The 15,483-nt window shown below is 36.8% G+C and overlaps 1 protein-coding gene across 1 annotated transcript in view; it reads right to left on the bottom strand.

Moving 5' to 3' along the window:
- TMPRSS15 (transmembrane serine protease 15) overlaps positions 1 to 15,483 on the bottom strand; it is a 155,042-nt gene that overhangs the window by 49,175 nt on the left and 90,384 nt on the right. Inside the window, exons 16-17 of the mRNA XM_052647612.1 lie at positions 14,342 to 14,467; positions 12,097 to 12,237 (exon numbers count right to left, since the gene is read on the bottom strand). Coding sequence (XP_052503572.1) covers positions 12,097 to 12,237; positions 14,342 to 14,467 — 267 coding nt within the window. The remainder of the gene's footprint in view (positions 1 to 12,096; positions 12,238 to 14,341; positions 14,468 to 15,483) is intronic.

The raw sequence follows: 15,483 nt of genomic DNA, 5'->3' as shown, positions 1-15,483 counted from the left end.
ATCTCCTTTGCAGCAGAGGGCAGGGCAGTTCCAAGCGATGTGTGAGAGATTTTGGACATACCATCCCACACCGTCTCTGTGAATCTTATAAATTCTTCCAACCCAATGAATGTGAGTATACAAGTAACAACCACTGGAATGTTCACAAGCATAGAGAGATATCTTGATTTTGCCATCTAAATGATACCTCCAAACCTTTCTTACATAGAAATGTGGAAGCTGTCTTTTGGTGGAATCAAAGTTGAACCAAGCTGGAAATAGTTTAATTAAAGCATGGTCAGGTGGGAAAAAGTCATCTAAAGAAATGGAAAATGCAATAGCAGTAATTTGAAAGGAAAACAGGGAAAGCACGGCTGGAGTTATTGGGAATGTGCTTGGACGTGAAAACACAGAAGGACAATGAAGAGGCTGTACAAGAGAGGATTGGAATACATATAGTGCTTGCTTCTAGAATTTGAGTTGTGCAAAAAATATGTACTTGAAGTAGTCATTGTTTAAAGGGAGTGAGAACTATGTTTCCTGGAAATGTTTGTTTATTCTATGGAGTTTTGCTCTGGGGGAGCCCTCATCTCACTGGAAAAGAAGGGTTTGCTACCCTAGAGTTGTTTTCTGATTGTGGCTTGGGAGGAGTAGCTACATCCTGATATTAGAATCTCCATTGGGGCCATGTGGAATCTGGATTTTCTGAGAAAGGAAATAGCAGTTGGGTATTAAGAAGCTTTTCTTGGGCTCCAAATAGTGACTGCAGCCATGAAATTAAAAGACATTTGCTCCTTGGAAGAAAAGCTATGACAAACCTAGACAGTGTATTAAAAAGCAGAGACATTATTTTGCCGGCAAATGTCTGTATAGTCAGAGCTATAGTTTTTCCAGTAGTCATGTACAGATGAAAGGCTGGACCATAAAGAAGGCTGAGTGCAGAAGAACTGATGCTTTCAAACTGAGGTACTGGAGAAGACTCTTGAGAGTCTCTTGGACACAGCAAGAAGATCAAACCAGTCAATCCTAAAGGAAATCAACCCTGAATATTCATCGGAAGGACTGATCCTGAAGCTCCAATAATTTGGACACCTGATGTGAAGAGCTAAGTCATTGGAAAAGACCCCAGTGCTTGGAAAGATTGAAGGCAGAAGGAGAAGGGGACGACAGAGGATGAGATGGTTGGAAGGTATCACTGACTCAATGGACATGAGTTTGAAAAAACTCTGGGAGAAAGACAAGAAAGGCTGGTGTGCTGCTCCAAGGCATCACAAAGGATTGAACAAAACTGAGCAACAACAAAGATGGGTAAAAGTAAAGCTTTTTCTATGAATGCTCTCATTGAGTCCATTCATTAAATTGAATCTGTAATTTACTAGCTGTAATATCTATATGCCTTGTTTTTTCATTTTTATATGCCTAGGACTTCACAAAATGACTGGAACAAAGTAAGAAATCAGTAGATATTTGTTAAATGTTAAGTGAATTAATTTGTATTAGGTAAGTGGGTATGCCTCAAAAATCAGCAGGCACATTAATAATAAACACAATACGAAGAAATCACTAAAAGTATGATTTCAAAAAATACATTTAAAAAGTAAACAGTTGATTGGCTGATGATAACTATTGACTTGAAAAATAAAAATCAAATCTATGAATTATGAAGATAAAATTTAATTGTTTGAAATTGGGTGCAGGTTAAAACATAAGCTCTGGAATCATGTGACTGATTTAACCTTCAATTTAAACATTTTCTTTTTATTTATTTTTGACCTTGGACAAATAAACTAATCTTTTAGAAACTCAGTTTCTTTGATAAAGTGGGGTAAATCCTGCTTATATCTTAGGTATATCATGAGAATCATTTTTTAAAAAGTTGAATGTATTTACTGTGCCAATTGGAGAAGGCAATAGCAACCCACTCCAGCACTCTTGCCTGGCAAATCCCATGGACAGAGGAGTCTGGTAGGCTGCAGTCCATGGGATCGCTAGGAGTTAGACACGACTGAGCGACTTCACTTTCACTTTTCACTTTCATGCATTGGAGAAGGAAATGGCAACCCACTCCAGTGTTCTTGCCTGGAGAATCCCAGGGACGGGGGAGCCTGGTGGGCTGCCGTCTACGGGGTCGCACAGAGTCGGACACGACTGAAGCGACTTAGCAGCAGCAGCAGCAACTGTGCCGATATGAATACACTGAATGCAGAATAAAGTTTATCCTTAACAGTAGAAGTAGCACTACTTTTAAAAAGTACTTTTTAAAGTAGTACTACTTTTTAATACTTACTAAGTATTAGTAGTACTACTAATACTAAGATGTCATCCTTTCATTGATACTTCTATGTGCTACTTTCTTCTCCAGATAATGCAAGAAATCATACCTAATGCTTTCCACCAGGTATCTCACAGCAATAATTGGAGGTATTTGTATCTGTTATTTTAAACTTTGATAAAGCCTATATTTTTTCAACCCAAATTTAAGTTACTTTAATAAAAAATACTTTAAGAAAGGCGTGATTGGAATAGCTGCTTCTACAAATGTTTATCCACTGAGCGTAGGTTACATATATCAAATATAATACTATTAGGAAGGTTCTTGTAAATGCAATTATCAATTTATTTCACAAACACATATTTCTAAACCAGATTAGTGAGACAATATATGGGCAAAGACAGCTACTTATTCTACAGGCAAGCTTCAATGTTTTAACTGACTTTATATTTTAATCTTTCCAGTATTGAGTTTAGAAAGCAGAAATACTTAAAACTAGGCATACATGTGTTGAATTTAAATCTATTTTAAATCTATGTTTTAATATATATTATATTTATTTTAAAAGCTGACAGCCTAATTTTATATCCGTAATCAAATAACTTAATATACTTATAGAATGTTAGTCACCACTAGTTATTTTTAAATTATCCCATTACTTTGTTTTCATAGATTTTTTAAGTCATTAGGTAAAAATGAGTTTTAAATGCTGATAATTTAATCATTGATAATTTATTAATAATTTTACTCTTTTACTGGTATAGCCAGGCTATATTTAATTCAAAAAGCATGTATCCATTGAATTAAAATATAAATAACTGAATAAAAACATGAATGAAAGTATGTGCAAATATCTGAAAATTGTAGTTCATTTTTCTGCTCTAGCCAAAGCTGTTAGTGTTATATCAAATGAACATAGAAAAATTACCCCATCTTCATACGATGAGTTTGTTGGATTAAAAAAAATGCTGAATGGGAAAAAAAATAATCTATTGCTGCTGAACTGAAAATAAATGACAAATTCTGAGAAATTTAAATTAATTGTTTCAAAATTTATCTTTATGTACATGAACTGGATCCTGATTCTTTCCAGCATGTAACAATTCGACTTCAAGAATTTAATCCAAAAGTTTAACTCTCTGTGTCCTCTGGAGTCTTATTTCTGATCATTTTATGCCCATAGTGAGAGAGACAAAAAGAAATATTGCTAAGAACTAAATTTCCCCATCTCCTTTTTATGAAGTCTCCAATAGCCCTGCCTCATTTAGTCAACATATGCCTGGTTTTAAATGGAACTGAACTGATCTCTAAGGCACATGCCACATGATCTGGGGAGGGTGCTGAACCCCTAAATGTAACCAGCTGCCACTTCCATAGTTGCCAGATAAGCACTATTGAGTTCCAAAGTAAGACTCTGAGATTCAGAAAAGAGCAATGAGGGGACATTCAGAGGAGAGTGATCTTAATAAATCCTATTTCTTATACTCTAGTTTAATGTAAATATAATGTGAAAACTAAGATAAAGAAAGGAGATACAAAAATATGTTGTACAATAGTTTTACATGTCACTTAAGTGCTTTGGAAGGTGGACCTAAAATATCTTAGAAGGTAAATGAAGCACATTCATGCTCCATATTTATGATATTTGCTCCTTTTTTTCCTAAAATGACCAGCAAAGCAGGACACCAATGTAAAGATGTGTGTGCCTAATCTCTCCTTCCATTACCAGTGTGATTATCTGCCACTGCCAGTTCACTGTGTCTGTAATTGCTTTTCAGCCTTTTGGTGTAAAAAAATCCCTCTGGGAGAAGATTTTGTTGATAATGACTCAATCACTCCATTTTCTATTCGCTAACAGCATACGTCCCTCGCCAAGAAGAATGTGAGACCACATTCTCAACATATTCAACACAGAGTGATGGTCATGGAAGACTCCATTTTAGCTTCAATCCAGGAAATTTTCTCTAAATGATTTATTGCCTAAATAACATTATCATAGTAACTGAAGCCTTTTGAAAGGGCAAACAAATAAAAACAATACCTAGGCCATAAATCTCCTATCTATTTTGTGTTGTAAGCCATAGATTATGTTCTTTTGGCTTTTATCTTGACTAGAAATTGCTTGTAATATTTTTCAAAGTCCTAATGTATTTACCTTATTAGAAGACTTGAATAAAGCTAGCAACTGTAATGTTTTTGATGAAAGAGGTGTTGCTGCCTTCCTTTCCCCAACCTATTCCCTTTATAATTCTTTCCTCCCTTTTCCTTTACAATTTAAAATATGGCTTAAAGACCTACTATTTCTCTAAAATTTTGTTTCAAGATATTTTGATTTTTGCAGATGGTAGAAGGCAGGAGGAGAAGGGGACGACAGAGGATGAGATAGCTGGATGGCATCACTGACTTGATGGACGTGAGTCTGAGTGAACTCCGGGAGCTGGTGATGGACAGGGAGGCCTGGCGTGCTGCGATTCATGGGGTTGCAGAGTCGGACATGACTGAGTGACTGAACTGAACTGAACTGAGATGGTCAATAATTACTTTTTTGGATACATTCACTCCCTTATTGGTTACAGCTATTAGTTTTTCTTAATCTCATTAGTTCAATTGGTTTTACAATTCATCTTCATTTCTTTAAAAATATAGTAATTTTCAGTCAGACAGAGAAAGACTAGTATCATATGACATTATTTATACGTGGACTCTAAAATAATGATAAATATTTTATTCTTTCTGGTGCAGTGGTAAGATGGTAAATGGGATTGGTTCCTTAATGTCTCTTTCTGATCTTTTGTTGTTAATTTATAAGAATGCAAAAGATTTCTATGTATTAATTGTGTATCTTGGAACTTTAACAAATTCATTGATGAGCTCTATTATTTTCTGGTAGTGTCTTTATTATTTTCTATGTAACTGACCCAACACTGTAAATCAACTATACTCTAACAAAAACTTTAAAAAAAATTAAAAAGAATACAAATGAACTTATTTACAAAACAGAAAAAGACTCACAGACATAGAAATTAAACTTACTGTTATCAAAGGGGAAAATGGGGTAGAGACAGGGATAAATTAGGAAGTTAGGATTAACATGAACACTACTATATATGAAATAGAAAATCAACAAGGACCTACTGTACAGAATAGGAGACTGTGCTCAATATTTTATAATAATCTATAAGAGAAAAGAATCTGAAAAGGAATATATATAATATATGTAACATATAAATGAATCAGTGTACTATATATGTGAAAATAACACAATATTGTAAATCAACTATATTTCAATAAAAAAAGAAAGTAGAAAAAACTGAAGTTCATTTTAATTTGATGAATAGATATGGGACAATATTAAACACCTAATAACTCAATTTGCAGTTAATATAATATGCTACAAGTTTTTGGTTTATTTTGTGTTTTATGCTCACTGGAAATAAACACTGAAAAATGAATTTTATTATAATAATAAATAAAATAATTAGAATAAATTTAAAAAGCATATAAAGTGAAAGTGAAGTCACTCAGTTGTGCCCGACTCTTTGTGACCCCATGGACTATAGCTTACCAGGCTCCTCCCTCCATGGGATTTTCCAGGCAAGAGTGCTGGAGTGGGGTGCCATTTACAGTACTCCTCAAAAGTTCCTTCCATGACATCTTTGGAAAAAAGTTGGGAAGCCCACCTCTCCAATAGAGTAACTATTAGGTATTTTCTTGCTCTATTTTAAAATAGAGAACCAAGCACATAATTGTATTTCATTCAAATACAATGACACTGATGTCACACATTTTCTTTATTGCAGAAGTTTCTCCTCGAAAATTTAGAAACATCACGCCACTGTTTTAAAATATTCATCATGAAATGACTAAAATGTAGAGCTGAACTGATTTTTAACATCTTTAAAAACTAATTCTGCTTATTTTCTTTTAAAATTTTATGAAAACTTTCCTTTAAATTTTTAAATATGAAATGTTCTGACACTGATTCCTACTTATAAATTTTTACAGTAAGCAATCATATTTCATGATTTTTCAGACACTTTAATCAGATCTAGAAATTATATTGTTTTTTTCCTATTATAAATTTTAGTGTTAGTTTTAATTGGCTCTCCTCTTTTGGGAATGACTATTACTTTCATTTTGTGTGTTGGTGTTTTTCCTGTATGCACATCAGAGACTTCCATATATTTCCATCTCTTTACCTATCATTTTTGACTCTTGATCATGCTTTGTGTGCAGCGTTTTTGTGATAATGTGGGATTTTGCTGTCAGAGTTTTTGCATAGGTATAGGATTGACCAAAAATCTGTGTAGTTCACATGATTACCAAAAACCTCTGATGGAGTCAGAAATAATAATTTGGTTGTGGTAGCGTTTCAACAAGAAATTCCTCTCCCCAAGGAAGAGAACAGGCTATAGAGATAGAAAAGTGACTTAGTCCAAAACAGGTGGTCTCAAAATTGCCTTGATCACTACTTTCCAAAGCAGTGATTTAATTATCTCCTAAGTTAGTTTCTGATTTTGTATACATTGGAGCTATCCCACGATGAAGGTCAGGAACGGTGGTGGTAAGGAGATACCCCTTGTCCAAGGTAAGAGAAACCCAAGTAAGATGGTAGGTGTTGCAAGAGGCCATCAGAGGGCAGACACACTGAAACCATACTCACAGAAAACTAGTCATTCTAATCACACTAGGACCACAGGCTTGTCTAACTCAATGAAACCAAGCCATGCCTGCGGGGCAAAGAGATGGCCGGGTCATGGTGGAGAGGTCTGACAGAGCGTGGTCCACTGGAGAAGGGAATGGCAAGCCACTTCACTATCCTTGCCTCGAGAACCCCATGAACAGGATAAAAAGGCAAAATGATAGGATACCAAAAGAGGAACTCTCCAGGTCATTAGGTGCCCAAAATGCTACTGGAGATCAGTGGAGAAATAACTCCAGAAAGAATGAAGGGATGGAGCCAAAGCAAAAACAATACCCAGTTGTGGATGTGACTGGTGATAGAAGCAAGATCCGATGCTGGAAAGAGCAATATTGGATAGGAACCTGGAATGTCAGGTCCATGGATCAAGGCAAATTGGAAGTGGTCAAACAAGAGATGGCAAGGGTGAACGTCGACATTCTAGGAATCAGCGAACTAAAATGGACTGGAATGGGTGAATTTAACTCAGATGACCATTATATCTACTATTGTGGGCAGGAATCCCTCAGAACAAATGGAGTAGCCATCATGGTCAACAAAAGTCCAAAATGCAGTACTTGGATGCAGTCTCAAAGACGACAGAATGATCTCTGTTCGTCTCCAAGGCAAACCATTCAATATCACAGTTATCCAAGTCTATGTCCCAAACAGTAACACTGAAGAAACTGAACTTGAACGGTTTTATGAAGACCTACAAGATCTTTTAGAACTAACACTCCAAAAAGATGTCCTTTTCATTATAGGGGACTGGAATGCAAAAGTAGGAAGTCAAGAAACACCTGGAGTAACAAGCAAATTTGGCCTTGGAATGCAGAATGAAGCAGGGCAAAGACTAATAGAATTTTGCTAAGAAAATGCACTGGTCATAGCAAACACCCTCTTCCAACAACACAAGAGAAGATTCTACACATGGACATCACCAGATGGTCAACATCGAAATCAGACTGATTATATTCCTTGCAGTCAAAGATGGAGAAGCTCTATATAGTCAACAAAAACAAGACCCGGAGCTGACTGTGGCTCAGATCATGAACTCCTTATTGCCAAATTCAGACTTAAATTGAAGAAAGTAGGGAAAACCACTAGACCATTCAGGTATGACCTAAATCAAATGCCTTATGACTATACAGTGGAAGTGAGAAATAGATTTAAGGACCTAGATCTGATAGATAGAGCACCTGATGAACTATGGAATGAGGTTCATGACATTGTACAGGAGACAGAAATCAAGACCATCCCCATGGAAAAGAAATGCAAAAAAGCAAAGTGGCTGTCTGGGGAGGCCTTAGAAATAGCTGTGAAAAAAAGAGAGGTGAAAAGCCAAGGAGAAAAGGAAAGATATAAGCATCTGAATGCAGAGTTCCAAAGAATAGCAAGAAGAGATAAGAAAGCCTTCTTCAGAGATCAATGCAAAGAAATAGAGGAAAACAACAGAATGGAAAAGACTAGAGATCTCTTCAAGAAAATTAGAGATACCAAGGGAACATTTCATGCAGAGGTGGGATCGATAAAGGACAGAAATGGTATGGACCTTTTCATGCAAAGATGGGCTCGATAAAGGACAGAAATGGTATGAACCTAACTGAAGCAGAAGATATTAAGAAGAGGTGGCAAGAATACACAGAAGAACTGTACAAAAAAGATCTTCACGACCCAGATAATCAAAATGGTGGATCACTAATCTAGAGCCAGACATCTTGGAAAGTGAAGTCAAGTGGGCCTTAGAAAGCATCATTACAAACAAAGCTAGTGGAGGTGATGGAATTCCAGTTGAGCTGTTTCAAATCCTGAAAGATGATGCTGTGAAAGTGCTTCACTCAATATCCCAGCAAATTTGGAAAACTCAGCAGTGGCCACAGGACTGGAAAAGGTCAGCTTTCATTACAATTCCAAAGAAGGCAATGAATGCCAAAGAATGCTCAAACTACCACACAATTGTACTCATCTCACATGCTAGTAAAGTAATGCTTAAAATTCTCCAAACCAGGCTTCAGCAATACGTGAACTGTGAACTCCCTGATGTTCAAGCTGGTTTTAGAAAAGGCAGAGGAACCAGAGATCAAATTGCCAACATATGCTGGATCATGGAAAAAGCAAGAGAGTTCCAGAAAAACATCTATTTCTGCTTTATTGACTATGCCAAAGCCTTTGACTGTGTGGATCACAATTAACTGTGGGTAATTCTGAAAGAGATGGGAATACCAGACCACCTGGCCTGCCTCTTGAGAAATCTGTATGCAGGTCAGGAAACAACTGTTAGAACTGGACATGGAACAACAGACTGGTTCCAAACAGGAAAAGGAGTATGTCAAGGCTGTATATTGTCACCCTGCTTATTTAACTTCTATGCAGAGTACATCATGAGAAACGCTGGACTGGAAGAAGCACAAGCTGGAATTAAGATTTCCAGGAGAAATATCAATAACCTCAGATATGCAGATGACACCATCCTTATGGCTGAAAGTGAAGAGGAGCTAAAAAGCCTCTTGATGAAAGTGAAAGAGGAGAGTGAAAAAGTTGGCTTAAAGCTCAACATTCAGAAAACAAAGATCATGGCTTTCGGTCCCATCACTTTATGGGAAATAGATGAGGAAACAGTGGAAACAGTGTCAGACTTTATTTTTTTGGGCTCCAAAATCACTGCAGATGGTGACTGCAGCCATGAAATTAAAAGACGCTTACTCCTTGGAAGAAAAGTTATGACCAACCTAGATAGTATATTCAAAAGCAGAGACATTACTTTGCCGACTAAGGTGCGTCTACTCAAGGCTATGGTTTTTCCAGTGGTCATGTATGGATGTGAGAGTTGGACTGTGAAGAAGGCTGAGCGCCGAAGAATTGATGCTTTTGAACTGTGGTGTTGGAGAAGACTCTTGAGAGTCCCTTGGACTGCAAGGAGATCCAACCAGTCCAGTCTGAAGGAGATCAGCCCTGGGATTTCTTTGGAAGGAATGATGCTAAAGCTGAAAGATGCTAAAGCATCTCCAGTACTTTGGCCACCTCATGCGAAGAGTTGACTCATTGGAAAAGACTCTGATGATGGGAGAGATTGGGGGCAGTTGGAGAAGGGGACGACCGAGGATGAGATGGCTGGATGGCATCACTGATTCGATGGATGCGAGTCTGAGTGAACTCCAGGAGTTGGTAATGGACAGGGAGGCCTGGCGTGCTGTGATTCATGGGGTCGCGAAGAGTCGGACACGACTGAGTGACTGAACTGAACTGAACTGATATCTATCTACATCACTCTCTCTATATATCTTACACATTATATTTACACAAACATATGACATCTATTTGACTTTGACTTTCCATTTTCATGTGTTGGAGAAGGAAATGGCAACCCACTCCAGTATTCTTGACTAGAGAATCCCAGGGATGGGGGAACCTGGTGGGTTGCTGTCTATGGGGTCGCACAGAGTGTGACATGACTGAAGTAACTTAGGAGCAGCAGCAGCAGCATGAGTTCTATTTATATTTTCATATCAATATATTTTCTTTTTTGCTATTTTGAAAGATAATTATAAATGTAATTTAAAATAAATAATTTTCTTTGTATATTGAAATAATTGTAAATCATATTACTTTCTATGTGTTTCTCATTTTTCATGTACTCTTTTTTAAGATAAATTCTAATTTTCAGTTGTTCTGAAGTCTTTATTCTTTTTCTTTGGTGCTGTATAGTCTTTCACAGGCCTTAATGTTTTTGTTTGTTCACCTCTGTAATTGATGTTTAGTTTATTTACTTCACTGGTTGATTTTTTGGTTGATTCATGTCAATGTTGCTTATAAATCCTAAGTAGGTGTATCTAATACCAATCACAAATGGCAGAAGAATAGCATCATTTTCTAAGCTACCACTTATTCCCATCCGAGTAGCTTAGACAGTAACGATTGTTATGACTAATATTCAGGTCCAGAGGATAGATAAGCTACAGGTCATTTTTCACATTTGCAGTAATGTTCAAAGCACACAACTTTCGGGGATGAGGTCTAGGTTGTGAGTAGAGGAACAGATATTTGTGCAGATGATTCTAGTATTAATAGGCCAGACGGTGATCACTACTACAATCCTACCTCTTTTCTAAGCGTTCTAATTAAAGACAGACTGAGCACCATTTCCTATGGAAGGGAAATGTAGACGTAGGAAGCCATGTGTATTCTGTCTGCCTGACATAGTCCCACCTAGAGAACCACTAAGGGGTGGGGCAGAGGTATTTTAAAAAATCATAGTTCAGGGGGAGCAGCGAGACATAAAACTTCTCTTTAGACCACTGAGTGCAGACTTAAATCTCACCCACATGAATGAAAATATCTGTATCTGCATCTACGGCTACATCGACATCACTCCATGATGAGCAGGCAGGTCACGATTTTGTTTCTCCTGCTGATTATGTCATGGGTGTAATCAAAAATATAGGGTAAAAAGGCTGTGAAAAGTGTGAAGTGAAAGTGTTTGCTGCTCAGTCCTGTCTGACTCTAGGAAATCGCATGGACTGTAGCCTGCCAGGCTCCTCTGTCCATGGGATTCTCCAGGCAAGAATACTGGAGTGGGTTGCTGTTCCCTTTTCCAGGGGACCTTCCTGACCCAGTGATCCAACCGGGTTCTCCTGCATTGAAGGCAGACTCTACCATCTGAGCCACCTAAAAGGTTGTGCATTCCAGCAAATATTAGTATCAAATTCCTTCTGCCTTCATGGCTGTGCCTTTTTACACTGTCTCCAAGAAGTTAATGTTAATTTTTTAATTGGATGTTGTTGGCATTCAAACGGCTCATTTGCTTGTTTCCCTGCTGTTCTCTGAAAACGTTCTTGGCAAAAGGAATGTTATGGACAATCTTCCTTCCTCACAGTGCCAAGAAGCCCCCCCTTTACAGTTTAAAATGGCCCTCTTCAGATACAAGATGCATAACTCTTTACATAGCAGAGAAGTGCGAAAGGGTCTGCTGAAAACCCCTGTGGATTCCTGCTTTAAGCAAAGTCAGCTAGTGGTTAATCAGGTATAAAGGAAGGAAGAATTTCTCCTTTAAGATGAGGAAAAATGAACGAATGACCTAGAATGCAAACACTGAAGTTAAATTCTGGCTGTTTCTATTGTTTGGCTCCAAAACTTATAAGGCGCATGTAATCCCAAACCTACTTACCTGGAATCCCCAAGCCATAGCCAGTAGTGAAATTTGCTTTAAATCCCCGTTTTACCAACATATCATCAGTGATAAAAAGCACAGTCATTCGGTTCGTGGTTGAGAACACATCCTTTACTGGACCAGGGCCTGTGTACACAGCTGCTCCCAAAGAAAATGGGATAATTAGTTAGATAATAATTTGTCTCTAGAAGGAAATGTACCCTTTTTCTGAATTCTGTCCCCCAGACATATGCAACATGCAGGGTGGCTTGCTCAAGAAGCACCCACATGTAGGTAAATGTGTACATTCTCTTATATTCTAGACACTGCTTCTAAGAAAGCCAACTTCTTTGTTGATCTTTTCCAGTATTACTTAAGGTTTCTGCAGCTCTAGAATTTTAATGATGAAATTACTCATAATATTGTCTAACTTAGCACCAGTACTATTCAAAGCTCATGCTACCCCAGAAAATTATTTGCCTGCTTTTAAAGACCTTTATAAAATAATGAAGATTATAAATAATTTTTTACAATTTTTGTCTCAATAAATTTAGTCTGAATTTTTATCTTAATAACTCAATTGCCTTTTTAATAAATTTTTGTTTAAATTCATTTGATTTTTTTTATAAATTGAATCACTAACCTTATCTGAAAGATATATTAGAGAGACAGATAACGTAGACCTAAATGATGGTATTCAATTTTTCCCCCTCTAATCCCTAGGGCTACAGGGCTTCATAAACAATAAAATCCTCTTGGTAACCTTTCCCTTCTCCAGGGAATCTTCCCAACCCAGGGATCAAACCCAGGTCTCCCGCATTGCAGGAAGATTATTTACCAGGTGAGCCACAAAGGTAGCCCTGTTAAAAAGTACTGGCTTCAGTTAATTTAAAAATACATTCATTGTGTTAAATATTTTATATGTTGGAATACTTGAAAGTGATTCTATATCAAAAGAGCTTCTTGCTGATAAATTTGAAAACAATGATTATGAGATCCTTTTGGAATTCTTATTTACTTTTCAATGATTGATGGAAACACTAAGAGGTGAAATGATAAAAACTGATTATTCTTAGATCACAAGAACAGAAATTTTTATTATAATGACAACATAAAGTGAAAATGGAAAAACTACTCAAGATGCATTTATAACTGTATTGAAAGTCAAACTTAAAGTTCCTCAGTTCTTGTTGGTACAAGGGACTGTTGTCCACCGAGACTTTCATTCTTATTTGTTTTGTGTGTGGCTCTCCTCTCCTAGGAGGCTTTTGAGAGTCAGACATAACTGAGCACACGCACAAAGCACAGTTAGATAAACCACTTCTGAAAAGTGTGCTGTTTTGCATGACTTATCAAGAGACACTTCTTTCTTAAAAGTTGGTAGTTAATAGCAGTCATTCTATTTCATAAAACTTTATTATATTAAAAGATATTTATGATCTAGGTATAATAACTTCTCAAATAGTACAGTTTTCCTCCATGTTTATTAAAAATTGGTGATCAATAAATGATTGGGAAGAATCAATTTGATCAATTTTTGACTCATTCTCAGGTATTTATATAGAAGAAGCTAGTACTAGAGACACAATCAAAGTAATAGTGAAACACAAAGTAAATATCACTTCAAAATTTTGCATAATAAACATAATTGATCCTTCAGTTTGAAATGAAATAAAATGTATTATAATAGCTATCTTTGGACATACAATGTATACAAAATGCATGGAATAGAAAACTGCATAATGGATGTTCTTGGCTTTTAGTCTCTAAAGTATAATGCTTATTATAGTAAGTTAGTATCACTAGGACCTGCTGACTCAACACTATGAATCTTGATATTCCAAGAAGTCTCAAGAATATTTTTCTGTCATCGTTGTGAACACTCCCCATATTGGAAATGCCACATACAATTTGATGTGTTATTTTACTCTTGTGTTTTCACTTTGCTCTTTGTAAAAAGGTGACTATATGTATTGAGAAATTCTCTCTCCATGGGCTTCCCTAGTAGCTCAGCTGGCAAAGAAGCCGCCTGCAATACGGGAGACCTGGGTTCAATCTCTGGGTTGGGAAGATCCTCTGGAGAAGGGAGAAGCTGCCGCTCCAGTATTCTTGCCTGGAGAATTCCATGAACAGAGGAGCCTAGCAGGCTACAGTCCATGGGGTGGCAAAGAGTCGGACACAAACGAACCATTTTCACTTTCATTTTCCCTCTCCATTACTCTGTCTTGAGTCATACAAATTTCACAATAAACTGGAGACTTACCTAAGAACAAGGAATCATCTCCTGCACCATCTCTGATTTCAACTACATCTGCAATATTTTCCAGGTCAAATTCTTGAAAGTGAAGCTGAATATTTTTTCCCTTTTGTGCATTTAAATTCCAAACACCTTAAAAGTAATAAATAATAAAGTTAGTTTAAATATATGTCTTTTGATTTCTCTTACTTCAACCTTCTGAGAATTTCAAACCACTTTCAAAAATCTTTTCATTTTATAAAACTAATATTCCAAACTATTTGTCGGTGTGAAGATATATTCCATCTATTCTAGAATACTTATAGTAAAATTTCAACTAAATTTGAGATAATTTATTCTAATTGAATTTATTTTATTCATATAAATGAAATACTTTGCCTCTTACTCCTACAATCTAAAACATATGAATGTCAAAAGATATGAATATTATACTATTTATTTTATTGCCAAGATTAAATGTAGAGGAAATGAGGTAATTAAAATGTAATTTGTAGGGCAACTAAACTTTAATATTTCTTTAAGTAAATGTTGCTGTTATTTATATATGTTATATGATGACAGTTCATTTTGAAACAAAATGAAAAAAACATTTATAGCTTTAGTATCAGGAATCCCTGGTGGCACAGCAGTAAAGAAACTGCCTGTCAAAGCAGGAGTTCAATCAGTCAGTCAGTTCAGTTGCTCAGTCATGTCCGACTCTTTGCGACCCCATGAACCGCAGCACGCCAGGCCTCCCTGTCCATCACAATCTCCCGGAGTTCACGCAAACTCACGTCCATTGAGTCAGTGATCACACCCAGCCATCTCATCCTCTGTCGTCCCCTTCTCCTCCTGCCCCCAATCCCTCCCAGCATCAGAGTCTTTTCCAAAGAGTCAGCTCTTCACATGAGGTGGCCAAAGTACTGGAGTTTCAGCTTTAGCATCATTCCTTCCAAAGAACACCCAAGACTGATCCCTGTTAGAATGGACTGGTTGGATCTCCTTGTAGTCCAAAGGAGTCTCAGGAGTCTTCTCCAACACCACAGTTCAAAAGCATCAATTCTACGGCACTCAGCTTTCTTCACAGTCCTACTCTCACATCCATATATGAACACTGGAAAAATCATAGCCTTGGCTAGATGGACCTTTGTTGGCAAAGTAATGTCTTT

The sequence above is a fragment of the Budorcas taxicolor genome, chromosome 1, assembly GCF_023091745.1.
Source record: "Budorcas taxicolor isolate Tak-1 chromosome 1, Takin1.1, whole genome shotgun sequence".
Taxonomy (NCBI): Eukaryota; Metazoa; Chordata; class Mammalia; order Artiodactyla; family Bovidae; genus Budorcas; species Budorcas taxicolor.
Note: the sequence above shows the minus strand (reverse complement) of the source record. Positions and strands in the feature narration are given on the sequence as shown.